Source organism: Ciconia boyciana, chromosome 2 (assembly GCF_034638445.1).
Source record: "Ciconia boyciana chromosome 2, ASM3463844v1, whole genome shotgun sequence".
NCBI classification, from domain to species: Eukaryota; Metazoa; Chordata; class Aves; order Ciconiiformes; family Ciconiidae; genus Ciconia; species Ciconia boyciana.
This window is the reverse complement of record NC_132935.1, coordinates 158,284,878-158,301,671: the sequence shown is the minus strand read 5'-3', so window position 1 is coordinate 158,301,671 and position 16,794 is coordinate 158,284,878. Positions and strand designations below refer to the sequence as shown.

Here is a 16,794-nt window from a genome sequence, read left to right as displayed (position 1 = left end):
CTATGTCTAGAGAAAGTTTATTTCTTCAAAATGTTGAGATGAAATTACACTGCACCATTGAGCCTGACTTATTAAACAGAAATAGGCCAGAGGACAGCTACTTGATGCAAGATATGTTCTATATTATGAACATCAAAGTATGTAACGCTGGCAAAACATTGGCTGTCCTTCTGCTCTGCAGTCAAAGAGCAAATAAAAGTATTGTTAATGTGAGAAAGCAAGCTATACACAATTTTAAATTACTTTGTTGTCAGCTTTCCCATATAATTATGTAGCCCTAGAAACTGCAAAAAAAGTTATGAAACATTTACACGGAATTGGAACTGTGGATTACTAGAAAACAAGTTTTATCAGCAAGACCGTGACTGAAAGATTTGAGAGAGCTTTATGTCTCCTCAAGCTGGGTCTCATGCACACCAAGAAGAACATCTCAAACTCTAAGAAGATATAGGAAATAATTTTTATTATCATACTTCCATATCTCTATTTTTTAGTAGATATTCTAAGTCATTCATTTCTTTGCATAGTTGCTAAAGAGTCCCATGCCTTCTCTAACCTGCGCATTTGTCAAACTCCCCAGGAGAGGATGGAAAACTTTAAATGTAGTACCCTATATTTAAGCCTAAATAATGCAAGGGAAGTTTATCCATTTTGGTTACAAAAATATATACGACATGAATAATAAATCAAACTGCTGCACAGAAACTGTTCCTGTGGATATCAGTGAGACATGCATGTACATAACAGCTGCAGAAATAGATTCCTTTTGCAAATATGGGTAATTTACATTCCCATAATTACTATGGCATCTGATTACCTCAGTTTCTAAATTCTTTTCATTTCTAAGGATGTGACGGACAGTGAAATTCCTCTGTCAGTTTGGTCTATTCATTATCTGTAAACAAGATCTGCTTTCAGAGTTCCTGGATGGATGTCAAGTTATCTAACAGCAGTACACCATGGAGTAACGCATTTACCTGTGTCTACCCTGGAAGTATGCATTGATTTATTCTGCTTTGATTTCCTTTGGTAAATTAAGTTTTTGGAATGCTTTTCTTCAAGACACTGTTGACTTTTAAAACTTCTAATTACAACTAAAGCCTGAAAAAACTTCTTATGTAAGTATATACTGCTGTTGATCTTTTAACTGAATTTATTTTTGGCTTTTTGCAAGTAAGAAGTTTGCTTAAAATAAATTAACCGATTAGCAAGTACATTGACAAGCTACTGCAACCTTATTTATTGGTTAGAAAAGAAAAATGCAATACTTTTTAAATTTAAAATGTTTGACGGCTGGACAGAATTGTGAGCAGTTTTTTTGTAAAAGGCAAACACAAGGTTTAGTTATAACAATACTATGGACATGGTGACATACCAAGAGGAGCTGATGTAAGACTCCTACAAACCTCTTTCTGCAGCCATCAAAACCTGAAAATTTTGATGTACTAAACAAACATAAGTTAGGAAATGCCTGGGATAGGTATATATAGAGTAGACAGAATCGCAATATAAAAGATTAATTTAAGCTGGTGAATCTGTAGAACTTCCTCTGGGGTGACATTTTTTTGTCCCCAGAACCTCCCTACTTTGTCAGCAACATTTAAGTTACGGAAGTTGAAAACAACTACTTTGATCCCAGCAGTAAGAAAAAAACCTAATGTTACTTCTTAGTTGTGCTGAAATAAACTACTCGTGGCATTTATCTACTTCAGAGTAACTTGCTAGGGACAGGCCAAAGCACATCAGGAACTTCCTGAACTTGACAAGGTTTCTATGGACTTGCTAAATTTCAGCAGATGTCTGTTCCATGAACTTGTAAATTTTTGAACACATGTAAGCTTCATTACCCACAACAGGCATAGCTACAAATAGCATTCTGACTTATTTTGAACTTGCCTTCTACCAGTTTCATCTGTTCTTACATTGTTAGAGCCACTACACAATCCCATCCACGTTCGCTGTGCCACTCTGGACTTGACAGACCTTTCTCATACCATACTCATATTTTTTTTCCAAAATAAAGATTCCTGCCTTATTTCACCATTTGTTATATGGAAGATATTCCATACTTACAGTTATGCCTTCTGCCTTTCTCTGAATCTTTCCATTTCAACTGGAGTTTCCAACCTCGCTGAGGTATGAGAAGCAGAACTATATGTCGCTTTTAAATACAGGCAAGGGATAGATTTATGCAAGAACAAATGAGATTTTGCTGTTTTCTATTCCTTTCCAAATAATTCTTAAAAACACTTTCCTTGTTTAACTGATAATGGAGACCTAATTGTTATTTTCTTTAAATTACCTATTACTACACTAAGTTCTTACTCCAGACCAGTAATGGTCTATTTAGACATATAACTTCATATGTAAAGCTATTTTTTTCTCCATATGCATTTTGTTTACACTAATTTATAATGAATTTCATCTGCCATTTTGAGTCCAGTCACTCAGTCTGGTAAGGTTTTTATACATTTCTAAGACCAACTTTCACCATTAATACTGTGAATAATTTAGTACTATTAACATGCTTTCTCATCACGCTGCTCACCCTCTTTTCCAGCTCATTTGTAAGTATGTTGAATGCCACAGACCCAGCAGAGATCCTTTTCTGCTATCTTTAGCCTTTGAGAAAACTAATAATTTATTCCTAATCTCTGTTTCTTGCCTCTTAACCAACTACTGATCCTGCATTTTCATGTTCCATGTTGCACATTCTAAGAAGCAATTAATTTCCTTAGAAAATTCTAGAGAAAGAACTTGTCAAAAGTCTTCGGCAACCCAGGCAGGCTCTACCAGCTGCATCATATTTGTTGATCCCTTCAGAGAGATTCAACAGGTTTACATGGCAGGGTATTGCTATAAAACTGTATTAATTTTTCCAACGTAAATCATACACATTCAAGTGTCCCATAATTCAATAATTACTTTATTGTAATTTTCTAATTTTGACAGTACACATCTATGGCTTTTTGGTTATTAAACCCTCTTAAGAAAAATGGTATCTCATTTGCCACTCTCTAATCACAAGTTGACAAGAAAGCTTAAAAGTGAAAGGTTTCACACCACTGATAGTGCTTAACCTTTTTTGTTCTTAAGCTCCTTAAAACACAGAATGGATACAATATGGTGTTGGTGACTGCTAAATGTTCATTTTACTGTTTTTCATAATCTCTTTCACAGACACTTTGAGATTAATCCTCCAATAGGTCCTGCAAAGAAAAGTTCTGGAATGGGAACTACTCCAGTTCCTTCTACAGCTAAATTCATCCATGGTGAAGCAAAAAAAGTTAATGGGCAGTTTTGGGCTCCCAGTGTTTCTCTAAATGAACTTTTGTTTCTATTTTCAAGCAAAATTGCAACTTGTTCATTCATAATTTTAAAAGCTATCAATTGGGTAATTTGGAAGCAAATCGGTTATCAATTCAGTTACTTTGCAGAAATGATTTCTTACAGTCAACAACTCCATAATACAGTTAGTAGCCAAGTTGACAAGAAGCCAACAGGAGTCCTTGGAACAGTGGTACTTATTCAGAAGCAGCTTAGCTCCAGAAATACAATGTTTATTCCCAAGATTAACTTGTCATTGAAATTGCCTAAAGAGCACACAGACAAAGGTATATTTCTATCATGTTTTGATCCAGAAATCAAGGCTAACATGTAATAACATTTTTGTTCCCTGAAAAAAAGTATCAGAAAAGCGAAGGTATTACACCCTCATTTACAAATAACCAGTCTGTTTTTATGAGTTCATGACAACACCGAAGAGTTTTTCACTATGCTACGCCTTGACTACAAGTCTCTACTTAATCCTTTTCCTCGACAAACAAGGAAGTCAGAGGCAGTTTTAATTGACTCGGAGATGTTACACTTCAATTTCCCGTATGTGCCACTCACCTCTCAACCGTCTCCCTCTTTAAATGTCAGTCTTCCTGGGAGACTGGGATGTCTCTGTGCTGTTTGTAGTGCCACTGTCTGCTAAATGGATGCTTGGGAGGTCACAGTTTGGGAATGGAGGACAAGGACTCTTACCTGCTGCTTTGGCAACATCTGCAGTTGAAATGTTTTGGAGGTTTGAGTGCACTCGGAAAGTCACAGCTGGTCCCAGCACGCTGGAAGAGATTATTAAAAAATGTAAGATTTTAATAATGTCTCATAATCAATTTTAAAAATTTCAATTTTAAAAATGTCTCATAATCAAGAGACATGGCATAATATTGCTTATCAAAATATATTTTTAAGGATAAACTATTAAGACACCATTTAGCCCTCTTCCTTTTGCTGCATTAGCTACATTTGTATACATTTCTATACCTGTTGTGGTTTCTTGTGTGTATCTTGTTCCTCTCTGGAAGAATTTCAACATTAACTAAACTTCAGGACACTCCTGTAAATACTATTCCTATTAGGAAAATGGCAAAATGGAGGCACTGAAATTGCTATTCTGCCAAGTACAGCATAAACCATCTCTGCAAATCAGCATCCAAAGATTACATGTAGTTTCAAATTTTATATGCCTAACATCAATACAAGCTTAGTCCTGTTATCATGACTGTAAGTCAAAGGGACAATAAAGAAACTCAGAAAATTTATCGTGACCATATTCTGCAAGAACATGTGTGGGGAAAAGATTTTGGACATATCTGATCCAATGGCTGATTTTGAACAGAAAGATACCACAAAGTATTTATCTTTTAACAACAACAGAGGTAATCACCTCTTTGAATAACTTATGAAGGAACATTATTGACTCTATGGTGACCTTTTTGGGTATAGTCTGACAGTCCTTTATGGCATTAAAATCTATGAGGCATTTACAGAGGAAGGTACTGATTAGCCAGATGAAGAACGGCAGAGTAAAGTATTCAGGGTTTCACAAAAATTTTTAATTGTGCATTTTTAAAGAAAAATAAATCTGTATATGTAATGTTGCATTCATTCTCCACCCATCCCAATAATATCCAACTTACATGCACATCTGATGAAAGGAATAAAGAAATTTCAGTTCTAATATCCTTAATACTATACTAAAGTACATATATATGAAAAACATAAGAAAAATACACACACACAAATATAGTAAATGTATTTTTGAAGAAAATTTCCAGGTAACGAGACTGTAGAAACTATAATGTAATAATTTACAGAGGAGAAGAACGCAAGGCTCAACAAAGACGAAAATTGGTACTATTATAAAAGTTAACTTACATACTATGTAGTATGTGAGTTACTCACATACTATGTGAGTTCCTAAGTTTTTATTATTCATACAACCAGTGAGAAGAATTACATTTATACTATGAATAACAACCCTGCTTAAATGATGAAGTACATTGGCTGGAACCATATGTGTAACATGCTTTGACCTCCTATAGCTGTGGCTTATGAGAGAATGAAGTCTGAAGAATTGCTGCATAAAAGAAATAACTTGAAAAATATTTTTGTTGCAGGGCTTGAAATGAAGTATTAAATTATTCTTTTACTAACATGTTAATATTTTGCATTCATACAAGGGAGAGCACTTAATGAAGTGTGCTTAATTGCATCACATATATCCTAGACAGAAATACCTTTAAACTTTTTACATTTCAGGAGGAAAAAAAATATTACTAACCATAAGACTTCATTCTGAAGTCACAAAGGGAATCAGAGTAAGACCAAGAAGCATCCTTTCAATCTTTTATTAGCAAAGCATGCACTGTGCACATTTTATTCTGGAGTTAATAGGAACTGTCATTAATCAATCATTTTTCTCTAAATACTCAGGGGGGGAGGAGAAAAAGGAAAACAGAGATTTTATTGCTAAAGGACACTCCATATGCCAAGTCATTAATGTACAAGAAATGTATTTTAATAATGTTAGGTAATTAGAAAGCATTTATCAGCATCATTTAAATAATATCTTAGGTTATAATACTCAACAATTGCAAAGTATATTTTATTTGAGATAACTGCTTTACAAAAATTCAGGCCATTCCCTGATTCTGTCACTAACGCTGAGATAATCAACTGTAAAAGACACCTGGGAGTTTCATGATACCATACACTGAATATAACTAATCTTGCACTGTACTTCTTTCTGCATTGCCAGCCTAGCAGAAATGATGATTCCTCTCTGGCTGCTCGGACATTTACAGTGTAATTAGCAGTCTGCTTTAAATAAAAGCAGGCACCAACCCAGTATATAGCTGTCGTATGACTCTAGATATTCCCCTCAAATCTACACTGCGTAGTCCATTATAGCTGAGAACCTGGAACCAACGCAAACTTTCAAGCACAGTGTAGTTACACTTTGGCTTTATCAGCAAAGACATAAAAAGTTTCCTCCCCTCCTTCCCTTGCCTGAGTTTTTTGCTTCTGTCTCTGGCCCAGAGCTCAGTCCCCCCTCAGTTTTCCTCCTGCCCCACTCACTGCAGCTATGCACTTCATGGCATCACTAAAATCATATAGATTAAAACCAGGCAGCGCGAGGCAGGGATTTCAGAGGTGTGAAGCCTGGCAGGGATCATCGCACTATTCTCTAGTGACTCCACCTGGATAATCCAGGAACACAACAAGATCTGAGTCGTGCCCATGTATGCATTGCCACAAGCACTGTCATTTCTCCTTGCCACTGATGAGAAAATATAGGGAAACAAAGAGGAAAAAACAGGGTGGGAAAAAAATTCCTTATGCAAGTGGCATGATATTGGGTTAACACCATTCTTTTGCAGGAAGGAAGAAATCTCAGAATCAGTTAAAATACCCCCTCCTATATTGCTATGTGGGGTATTGTTTTTCTCTACTGTAGCAACTGAATGCTTGAACGTAAGGAATCACCTGAGCACCACATGAGCAGAGCTTCACTAGGAATATTTACAAAATACAGAAATTAAAGCAGCTCTTGTCACAACTTTTTGCACATTGGTATTCTACCGTTTATTTAAAAGCAAACAAAAGGCCTTGAGATTACTTGGTCAAAATTGCATTTCTGCTCGATGTTTTGGGAACTGACTGCTTCAGGAGCTCATAAACCGAGATTTTTCTCATGGGGGGCTTCTGCAAAAGCACTCAATAAATAAACATTTCAATAACAATAGATGCCCTTTGGGGAATTCCTCGCTGTTCATTATGTGTTGGATGAGAACATTCAAACAAAACCAGTAATTATTTGGCTGCAAAATATTTTTTAAAAGACTTTTTAACAAGAGGGCAGCCAGCCTGAGAAAAGGTTCTAAGATGTATAAAATGCACCCCTGATACTTCCTAACCAGGAACTTTAAATTAGATAGATAAGACTGCTTTTTTTGCGTGGCTGTCAAACCCTCTGAAGCCTAGCTAATATTAATGGCAATTGTCTTTACATCACTCTAAATACGGAGGCTCACTGAAGTGCACACGATTGTTTATGACCTGATGAATTGCAAACAAACCGTTCCCACGGACCAGGGAGGGTGCTGGCGGTGAGCGGAGGCATCCCTCCTGCCTGGCAGGTTACATCACGCCAGCACTCAGCCAGCTGTGTGGGTGAAAGCAAGCAGAAATGCAAACCGCAATGTCCAGGCCGAAACGTAACCGACATCCAAGACATGCATCTGCCGTAACTGAGATTAAAAATGTTAGGTAGTAGCACTTTTAATCTAGAAAGACAATGTTTTATTGCAGATTTTTTGTCTGTCTTTTCCCCCCAAGCTGTATGCTACTACAATTACACCTACGTAAATTTGTAGTTGACCCTTCTGACGTAAGTGAACTTACACCCACCTGAATAAGAGAAGCCTGTGAGTTTTAGAAGGCATCTGGACTATACTATTATAATTGCACATATCATTTTTTCCTAATACTTTGTTATGATGGTTTTTTGAACAAAGGTAAGCAGGTCTGGCTTCAAGGCTAATAAACAGTGACTTCTCCCCACGCAAAATGTAATGTCTGTTGCAATGACCTGCTAAATTTATTACTTGAAATTTACTGACTAATTACCCCCTCTGTTGGCTGTCACAACTTCTGGGGTTTTTTTAATTTCAATAATGTTGCCTTCAGCCATAATAGGTTTTTTTTTAACAAAGACATTCAAAGCATATTGCAAATTGTCACCCTTATGTGCTGTTGTCTTATATTCTGTTTACTAGAGATGAAATAATTACAGTGTTTATACCAAAATGACTTGAAGGTTGATTGCTGATTTAATAATAACACCTCCCCTTGGGTTTCTATTTCCCATCTGAAGGTGGGAGGGTGCACAACATGCACAGAAACAAACAATATTCTTTGTGTAAAATAGAAGTATTTCCTTTCATTAATTGTTTTACTGACTAACTACATTCTTATTATATTTTGGCTGTCAACAAACGTATGATCTGAATAAACAGAGCTGGAGCATCATCAATATGGCAAGGTCCATATCACTTTCAAGCCGTAGGTTATAATTATATTTATGAATGACAGGATTTAAATCTCCATAAATTATGTACCAACCTTTGCCTGCCTGTTCTTCTCCCTCATGTGTGTATACTTTAGTATTACAATATCATACAGAAGGTTTACGGTGAAAAACAGTCACAGTCTATCATACCCCCTAGTGGAAAAGGATTTGAGAAACAAGTGCCAACATGGTTATGTGTATTCTTGAAGATGAGACATAGAGCTGATGCCAGATGGAAATGAGTTGAGGTTGCACCGCATTTTTTAAAAAATACAGGCAGAGTGCAATTTCTCAAGATTGGAGGAAGATGACGAGATTAGGATTGGATATTTCCAACATTAAACATTCTCTTAATGACCCTATTTCGTAAAACAGAGCTTGCCTTAATAAAGCTTAGATTTGAAATTAGAGTCTCTACTTGCCTATATGTTCATTTCAAAATCCTTTAATCTCTGGAGGTTAAGAAAAGCAATTAGTAACGCTCCAGAGGATTGTGCAAAGTAAATTTTATAGCAGCAAAGGTAATTGTCTCAGGAAATGTTTGGTGGGCTTGAACTAATGACTTGCAATGTGTACACATTTCTGTGCTTACTGTGTTTAGGAATTTGAAGCTTAAGTCCATTGTTTATATTGCACTGAAGCCTCCTTTTCACCTTCTCAATTTGGAAAAATTAAAATGCTCATACTGCTGTAAACGTGTTATATATTATATATATATAGGTATATAAACATACTTAAGTCAAATCAAATTCATGGGAAAAAGCACATGATTAAAAGAGGCATTTTTGTAATACAGTATGTTTATACTACACAATTTACAGAGCAAAACAAAGGCAGAAAATTGTAGCTGGTCATTGTCATATAATACATAAACAGAAAAGAAGTGCACACGGCCTATTTTGTTCTCCGTTACTCAGACCAGCTGTAAGTCCATTGACCACTTGATTCAGGTTTCACCAAAATTTTTGACCGGAAATGTTGACCAAAATTTCTTTTGTGAAGCATTGCGTCACACTCTATATTACATAAGCAGATACCTGACTAAACTTCAAAGATTCAGGAAATCTGTGAAGTATATATTGTGCTGGTCTACTACAAAATAACTTCCCTGAACTGTTGAGAATATTGATCATCACCCAGACTTCATACTAAAAAGGCACACATCTTTCACTCTTTAATATCCTTACTTTTCAAAGATTTGCTTCATTTTGCACCTGAACTGAACAAATGTCAATGTACAGCTGTATGCATTTTCACGTTTCTACTGACATGTATGTACTTACAGCTTGTAATCAATTAAAAAAGCTTTTTCTGTTTTAGCAAACAGACCTTCTTGAAAAGAAGACTTCTCTGGAAAATCTCAACATGCTCCTTAAACTGCAGAATGGCACACCGTGTTCCACAACATGCTGCAATACAGCCAAATATATATTATCTATTCATATTTATATGCTTTATATACACTAAGCGTGAACTGTTTGCTTGCAACATTGCCTACAGAAATGTGGTCCTGTAATAAACATATAGCTAGCATGGAGAGAGAAAGTTAAAGATTTGTTGTACTAACATCACACCTTATGTCTGACAATGGCCAAGTACTAAAGAGGAAAAAGCAAAATCCCTGCTAAGGGAAAGACATTAATTGCAGTGCTCACCAGTTAGTGGTTGATTTTCTATCCCCACTTGCATTTCATTAGAGTGGTTTACACCATGCAGCTGGGTGAGGTGTTAACAGATAGACCACACAGATTAGATAGACTGACAGTTTCAGAGTAATCAATCACATCTGGAAAATGTAACTACATGGAAACAAAACTTAGGTCTGGATTTGGTGGTTGTAGCTCAGACTTACCTCTGCAAGCTAAATCTACAGCCTTCATAAATCAGGTAATTATTTGGACACCTTGTACTGCCCTCTTTTCTCCCCCTGAAACGATCAGTGCTGCAGGATGACCTCATGGAGCACGGCTTCAGGAGGAGAGAAGAGGACCAAATAATGAAATGTATTCTGACTGACATGCTACTGCCATTAGAATAATTTCAAGAGTAAAGTCATAGAAAAAGGATGACTGGTCCAGAAAGGGATGCTTTCCAACAACAGCAGTCCATGTTTGGCGGGTCTCTGATACCAACCAATACTAAATGATGGACTTTTAATTATTTTACATTAATCATTAATTTTACATTAATCATTTAATCTATATGCACCAAAATTGTGTTAAGTACACTGATACTAATCTACAGTGTAAAAGACGATGAAAGAGTATTTTAAAGATTTTACAACTCGCTTCATCTCAGGTGAAGATTATTTTGCTAAGCCTACAATTTAAATGATTTTAAAAAACAGACAACACTCAATTTAGAGATTGATGCTACACTCAGTTTGTCCTATTTTTATTCTTCACAAAATGCAACTTCTGATGATTACTCAATATCTATGAATAATTTGCAGAGTTTTAAAATAATTTTTCTATTAATCTGTCACAAGCTATGAAACTTGACATTTTCACCACGCTGAGTACATGAAAGTTGCCAGCTTTGCCTGCCATGCAAATAAGGTTCTTAATTACAGTATTTAAAAGAACAAACCATACAAGTGTTATAATTTTTTACAGCAGAAAGGTGTTTGGACCCTGAGAGAGTGGGAAAATGGTCTCAAAATGCTGCTTAAATGTACAGTGATTTTTCTTTCATTCCCCAAAGATTAAGCTAAAGGATAAAAAAGTTATGTTATTTAAAAAAAAAAAAAATTATATTCTATTTATATTGCCATTCTTCTTCTTTATACCTTTTAGTAGTCTGCCTGGTACACAAACAGCAGACAGTTTTAATTTTTAGCCAGTAAGCATTCAATGCATTTTACTGACTTCAAGTCTACGTACCCTGTGCACACCTGTGTTGTTAATGGAGTCTGTTGAAAACACATGTAAAATTTGTCTACTGGGATGATAGTCCCCTTAGGCTCAGTTTGTACAAGTGACTTAATAATTAATGAAGAGCATGATTCCTGTTAGGACTTTTGCAGAGGTAAAGGTTCAGCATGCTCATAGCTTTGATAGCAGCCAGATAGGACACAAATTTCTTTGATGAGGATTAGGCAGCACAGCCAAAGACCAAAAAAACCCAAACTTTGCTACAGCCGCGATTCAAAAAGCTACAAAACTCTGAGTGCTACAACCAGAGCATTCCTGCTTGCCCTCTTAAGAACCTGTTGGCTTCTCCTTTAGCTCTGAGGAGACCAACTAGATTTGTTCTTGAGCTTCTGCTGACAGCTGTGAGGGAGAGACATTTGCTTTGCAAAGGAGGGACTGCAAGTGGAATTTATTGGGCTCTTTCAGTTGCACCTACAGATGTATATTTGCTCCGACTGCTTTTATAGCTCCTAAGGAATACAAACCCTTCCACAGGCAGGTCGTGGTGCAGCTCATAGGCCTGGATATGCAAGATTTACTGGCTAGGGTGTAAAAAAAAAGTGCAGAAGAATTATTTATCTTTTTCATCTGGGTCAGCAGGTCTGTAATATTCATGCAATCCATCCATCCACCCACCCACCCATCCAGGTGACAAAGAGAGAGAAAAAAGTGTGTGTTGAGGATCAAGAAAGATATAGACATAAGATTAATTTTGTACATTTCTTATAGGGGACTATTCTTTTAAACAAATCTCTACATGATAATTTTTTTCCATTTCTAATATTAGTTTTTCTATTTGTGGACCAAGCTTTAGTTCAAGAGTGAGAATCACAGTTCTCAGTTTCTATTCTCATATCTGTCACCAAGTTCTGTACCATCTTAGGGAAAATCAAGCAAACTGTCTTGAGTTTCAATTTACCCATCTGTAGAATGGAAATGATTACCTGTTAATAATATGTGAAGTGTTATATAAATTAAATGGAATGGCACATATTCAGTGACTTGCTTGAAACAAGAGAGTATATCCTGCCTACCCTATAAAGTTATGAACTTTAATTTTATTAAAAAAGGAACATGATGGCATTCTCAGTCACACAGAGTGATGTGTAGTAGAGAAATATGAAGTTAAAAATAGATAGATAAACTGCAGAAGCTCACTTATCTGTAAAAACCTACTCTTGAGTACAGACCTATGAGTACATGGAAATGTATCTATAATACTGGATTTCATTCTGCTTTTGATTACAAAGGTGTAAATCCTTTGATTTAATGAGATGAAATGTTGTAATGGAAAGCCAAACTTCGTACATTTTTATTTATAAGAGTCTCCCTAGATTTTTATGGTCTTTCTGTTTTGTCACCTAGAATTCATAAAATGCTGCAGGCCAAAATCCTTCTTGTTATTTTAATGTATTTTTATATTTTTCTAGCAGGAAAGTTACAGTGGAGAAGCCAAAGTGATCTTGGTTATATGCACATTTATTAAAGAAAAGCACACAAAATATATTGTACCTCAGGGGAAAAAGCCACAAGACTAATGTAATGCTAAGACTGAGAAATCACTCATTTTTAAGTAAAGGAATGCATAGTTGAAACTTCCACCTCGTTTTTGTTTCCTTATCCTCATTCCTTTAAAAATTGATGTATCTTTATATTATAAATTAGTTGTCAAATAAGACAATATGTACCAGAAAACACAATGTAATTTCTTATAAAAGTCTGCATGCAATGAGTTACAGCAGTACATTTTTCAGCCAATTTGTTTTCCAGATTCATTAATTCTGTGGAAGAAGTCAAGTTTGAATAAAAGTGGTTCCATTATTTCTGAATTATGCTTTTATAACATTTTAAACAAGATTATGCCAAATAGCCCTAGTCTGTTGGTTTGCTATTTAAAATCAAAGAACAGATGGCAAATATTGCTCAACTTTTTTGAAAGGTATGTCTTTTTGTTGAGACCAAGCATAGCATGGTTCAAATTGAAATAAAAATGTTGCTTAATTTCTGGACAATGAATGGAATGGAATAAATGGAATAATTTGACAAAAATTCAATCTATTGCTAGTTTATGCTGCAGCACCTTAAGGAGAGAAGAATGGACTATATGTTTTTTCATAAGCACAATATTAGAACATTCCTCTCAGTAAATCTAAATGGCATAGATGGCGGAATCCAGAATCTTCCAATCTCAAAAAAACTTTGCAAGAGTATTAATCCACAGGGGTTCAACATACAACACAAGAAAAGATTAATCACACCAAATCAAGGACAAAGGAATCATGGAGAACCTGTACAGTAGAGGGAAGTTTGCAGATACAAACTTAACAAAACACTTGTCCCACTACTGCTCAGTGGTTAAATAATCCTCCCTCACACTATCCTGCCTCTCAAGCTACCAATAATTTCCTGAGTTGTTCACATTTAGAGCATATATATACCACATGTCATAATCCATCAGCATGATGAAGTGAAAATACCAAGTACTGTTCCAGTGTTTAGGTTCTGGGTGACTGAATATGATTAACTGGCTGATTGAGTTTTTCAGGTGTTAGAAAAATAACATGACAAACAATGAACAAAACCTATATAGCATGATTAGGACACTACAGCCAACGCACATGTTCATAATAGGTGAGGCTGGGAGCTCCACTCATCAGTCTGATTGCCCAACACTTCCGATTTGAACGCATTTAAAGCTTCTCCAAACTTTCACCACTTGGTCTGATTTTCAGACATCTTCCTCAGTTCAAGTTCTTTTCACTGGGATGGCTGGCTGGCTTTTCAAATTGTATTTATTCCAGCCCAACCGTTTCAGCCCTTCCTAAGAACAAGGATAATTATAGGTATTGTTTGGTCGCATAAGGCCTTTTCTTTGAAAAGGAGGTGGAAAGTATCTCTAACACCAGTACTTGAAAACAGAGATTTGAGGTATGGCAAGAATGTGCTTGTAGCTGCCCTCATGTAAGCCTTCCAAATTCAAGCTTTTGTTAGATCACTGTCTACATAACAATATGTAAAAAAATAGTTGGCACTAAGGACATACTACAGTAGAATAGGAAAAATCAATCTTTACTTACTTCGTATCTAGATATGCAGTCTTTCTTTTCAAAGTGTTTTTTCAATAGGATCCCTGACATCCAAGGATGAATGGTGGTCAAATAGTAGAGAAGAGCAATATTTTCAGGGGCTTCAACTTCATTTTTATCAGACTTCAGGAAGTATGTTGCAAATAAAGTATGGAACTATAAAGATGTAAAGGTCCTACTGTTACTTTGAATTCTGCTGGTACCATCCAGTTCTGCCTCAGATTCAGATTCAGACTCAGTTCATTTGAAGCCAAGTCATTTCAGGCAATTTTTTTTACAGACCAAGTAGCACTGCCTAAACTGAGAGCTGACTTCTGGGACTGCTGAACACTCAGAATGGTAATTGAAGCCAATGGAATCTCCGTCTCAATAAGTGAAGCTCTTTACAGAAGAGGCTAAATAAGCTATACCCTTGAGACATCAGAGTGGACACCTCTTACTAGCTATTACATTAATCTCTTCATAGAATCATAGAATCGTTCAGGTTGGAAAAGACCTTTAAGACCATCAAGTCCAACCATTAACCTAGCACTGCCAAGTCCACCACTAAACCACGTCCCTAAGTGCCACATCTACACATCTTTTAAATACCTCCAGGGATGGTGACTCAACCACTTCCCTGGACAGCCTGTTCCAATGCTTGATATCTCTTTCGGTGAAGAAATTTTTCCTAATATCCAATCTAAACCTCCCCTGGCACAACTTCAGGCCATTTCCTCTTGTCCTATTGCTTGTTACTTGGGAGAAAAGATCAACACCCACCTCTCTACAACCTCCTTTCAGGTAGTTGTAGAGAACAACTCTACAGGGTCTCCCCTGAGCCTCCTTTTCTCCATGCATAACTCCAGCTCTGTATGGTCCTAATGATACCTCATACCTCATGTGAGTTAAGTATATCATTTCATGTTTGTAAAGCATTTTGATAGTGTGTGAAGAGCACCATAGGAAAAGGAAAAAAAAACAACAAAAAAAACAAAACAGAAACCAAAACAATAGGAAATGGGTTTTCTGACCTCAAAGCAGGATTTGAATAATGTGCAATAAATAAATCCTGAAGCCACACATTGAACAATGAGAATAAAATGAAACATTGAAGAGCTGCTCATTAACTGAACATTTTATTTCCTGCATATGGAATAAGATGGAGGGCTGTAGAAAAATACATAGATATGATGAACTGTTTCAAGACTATATCATAATTAGTCTTTATCAAAAGATTGATATTTTTGGTCAGCTGAACAAAAAGAAATAAATATGAAAATAATGGCTTGAGTTCAGTCCAAAATCAATCTTTTGTTTATTCTTATCACCAAAACAAAAGCATTTTCTTTATATGCCAAACTTAGTTAAATTTTGAAACTAGTCATTACTTTGAATTTAAAAATTATAGTATTTTATTTTCAAAATGTCAAACCACACTGCTGTGGCTGCTACAAATTTTAAAAGGTATTTTTCAGCTGAAGCCTCCATACAGTTTCCATACATACCTTCAGTTAACATGAATTTTCATTTTTCATATAATATGCTATTCAAGTAAAACACTGAATTCACTTCTAGTCTCAGTGTGGGTAGGGAAAGTGGTCAGGTGAAAGCTGAACAACCAACCCAAGGCCTGGGAGTCTGAGCTTTAGACTACGAAAGATCAGTGATTTGGTCTTTTAACTTAGCTTTGGATGTACAATATAGATGCAATCAACCGAACATGATAAGGGAATATTGGTTACGTTTTATGGCTTTGCAATCCAGGACGTTATATTAGATAATCAGAATCAGCTTTTTCAACTTGCAAAATCTATTTATATTAGCATTTGAAATGTCATATAAGTATCTCATTCATCCCAAACATTATATATATAGATTATATGCTTATATAGGCAATTATTGTTACACTTCAAAACAACAGCAGCAGATAGAGATTAATGTCATTTTATGGAATGAATATAGAGTGCTCTGCTACAGGTGTTCCACTGAAAAATTAGATATGGAAATAGGCACGCTTGTTGGTCAAGTTATCACGTCTCCTGAAAGGACAGTTCTTTGAGTATTGAGTTTAGGTATGTTAGAAGGCAAACATGACAACGATGTCCCTTAAGATGAATGGGTGGAGGAAGCCAAAGCATTAGAAAAAAATGGGGAAAAAAGAGACACCTAGAGCAAGAGATCTTCAATGGCAATAGAGAAAATCATATAAGGCTAAAGAGAGAAATGAGAAGGAAAAGAAAAAAAATCAGTGCTACTGCAACATCCATCAGAGAATGTAATATTCAGCTAAAATATGTATGAAATATTCAGTGAAATATTCCCTCTTAACTGGAGGCTGAGAATGGTAGGATATGCAGTCTGAAATACTATGAAATCAGAATAATCTGTTTTCTTTCCATACAAAGGAATTCAG

General features: G+C 35.8%; 1 protein-coding gene across 1 annotated transcript in view; it reads right to left on the bottom strand.

Moving 5' to 3' along the window:
• The window catches only part of PTPRN2 (protein tyrosine phosphatase receptor type N2), a 680,315-nt gene that overhangs the window by 361,244 nt on the left and 302,277 nt on the right, over positions 1-16,794 (bottom strand). Inside the window, 1 exon segment of the mRNA XM_072851628.1 lies at positions 4,030-4,109. Within this exon segment, the coding sequence (XP_072707729.1) occupies positions 4,030-4,109 (80 nt within the window).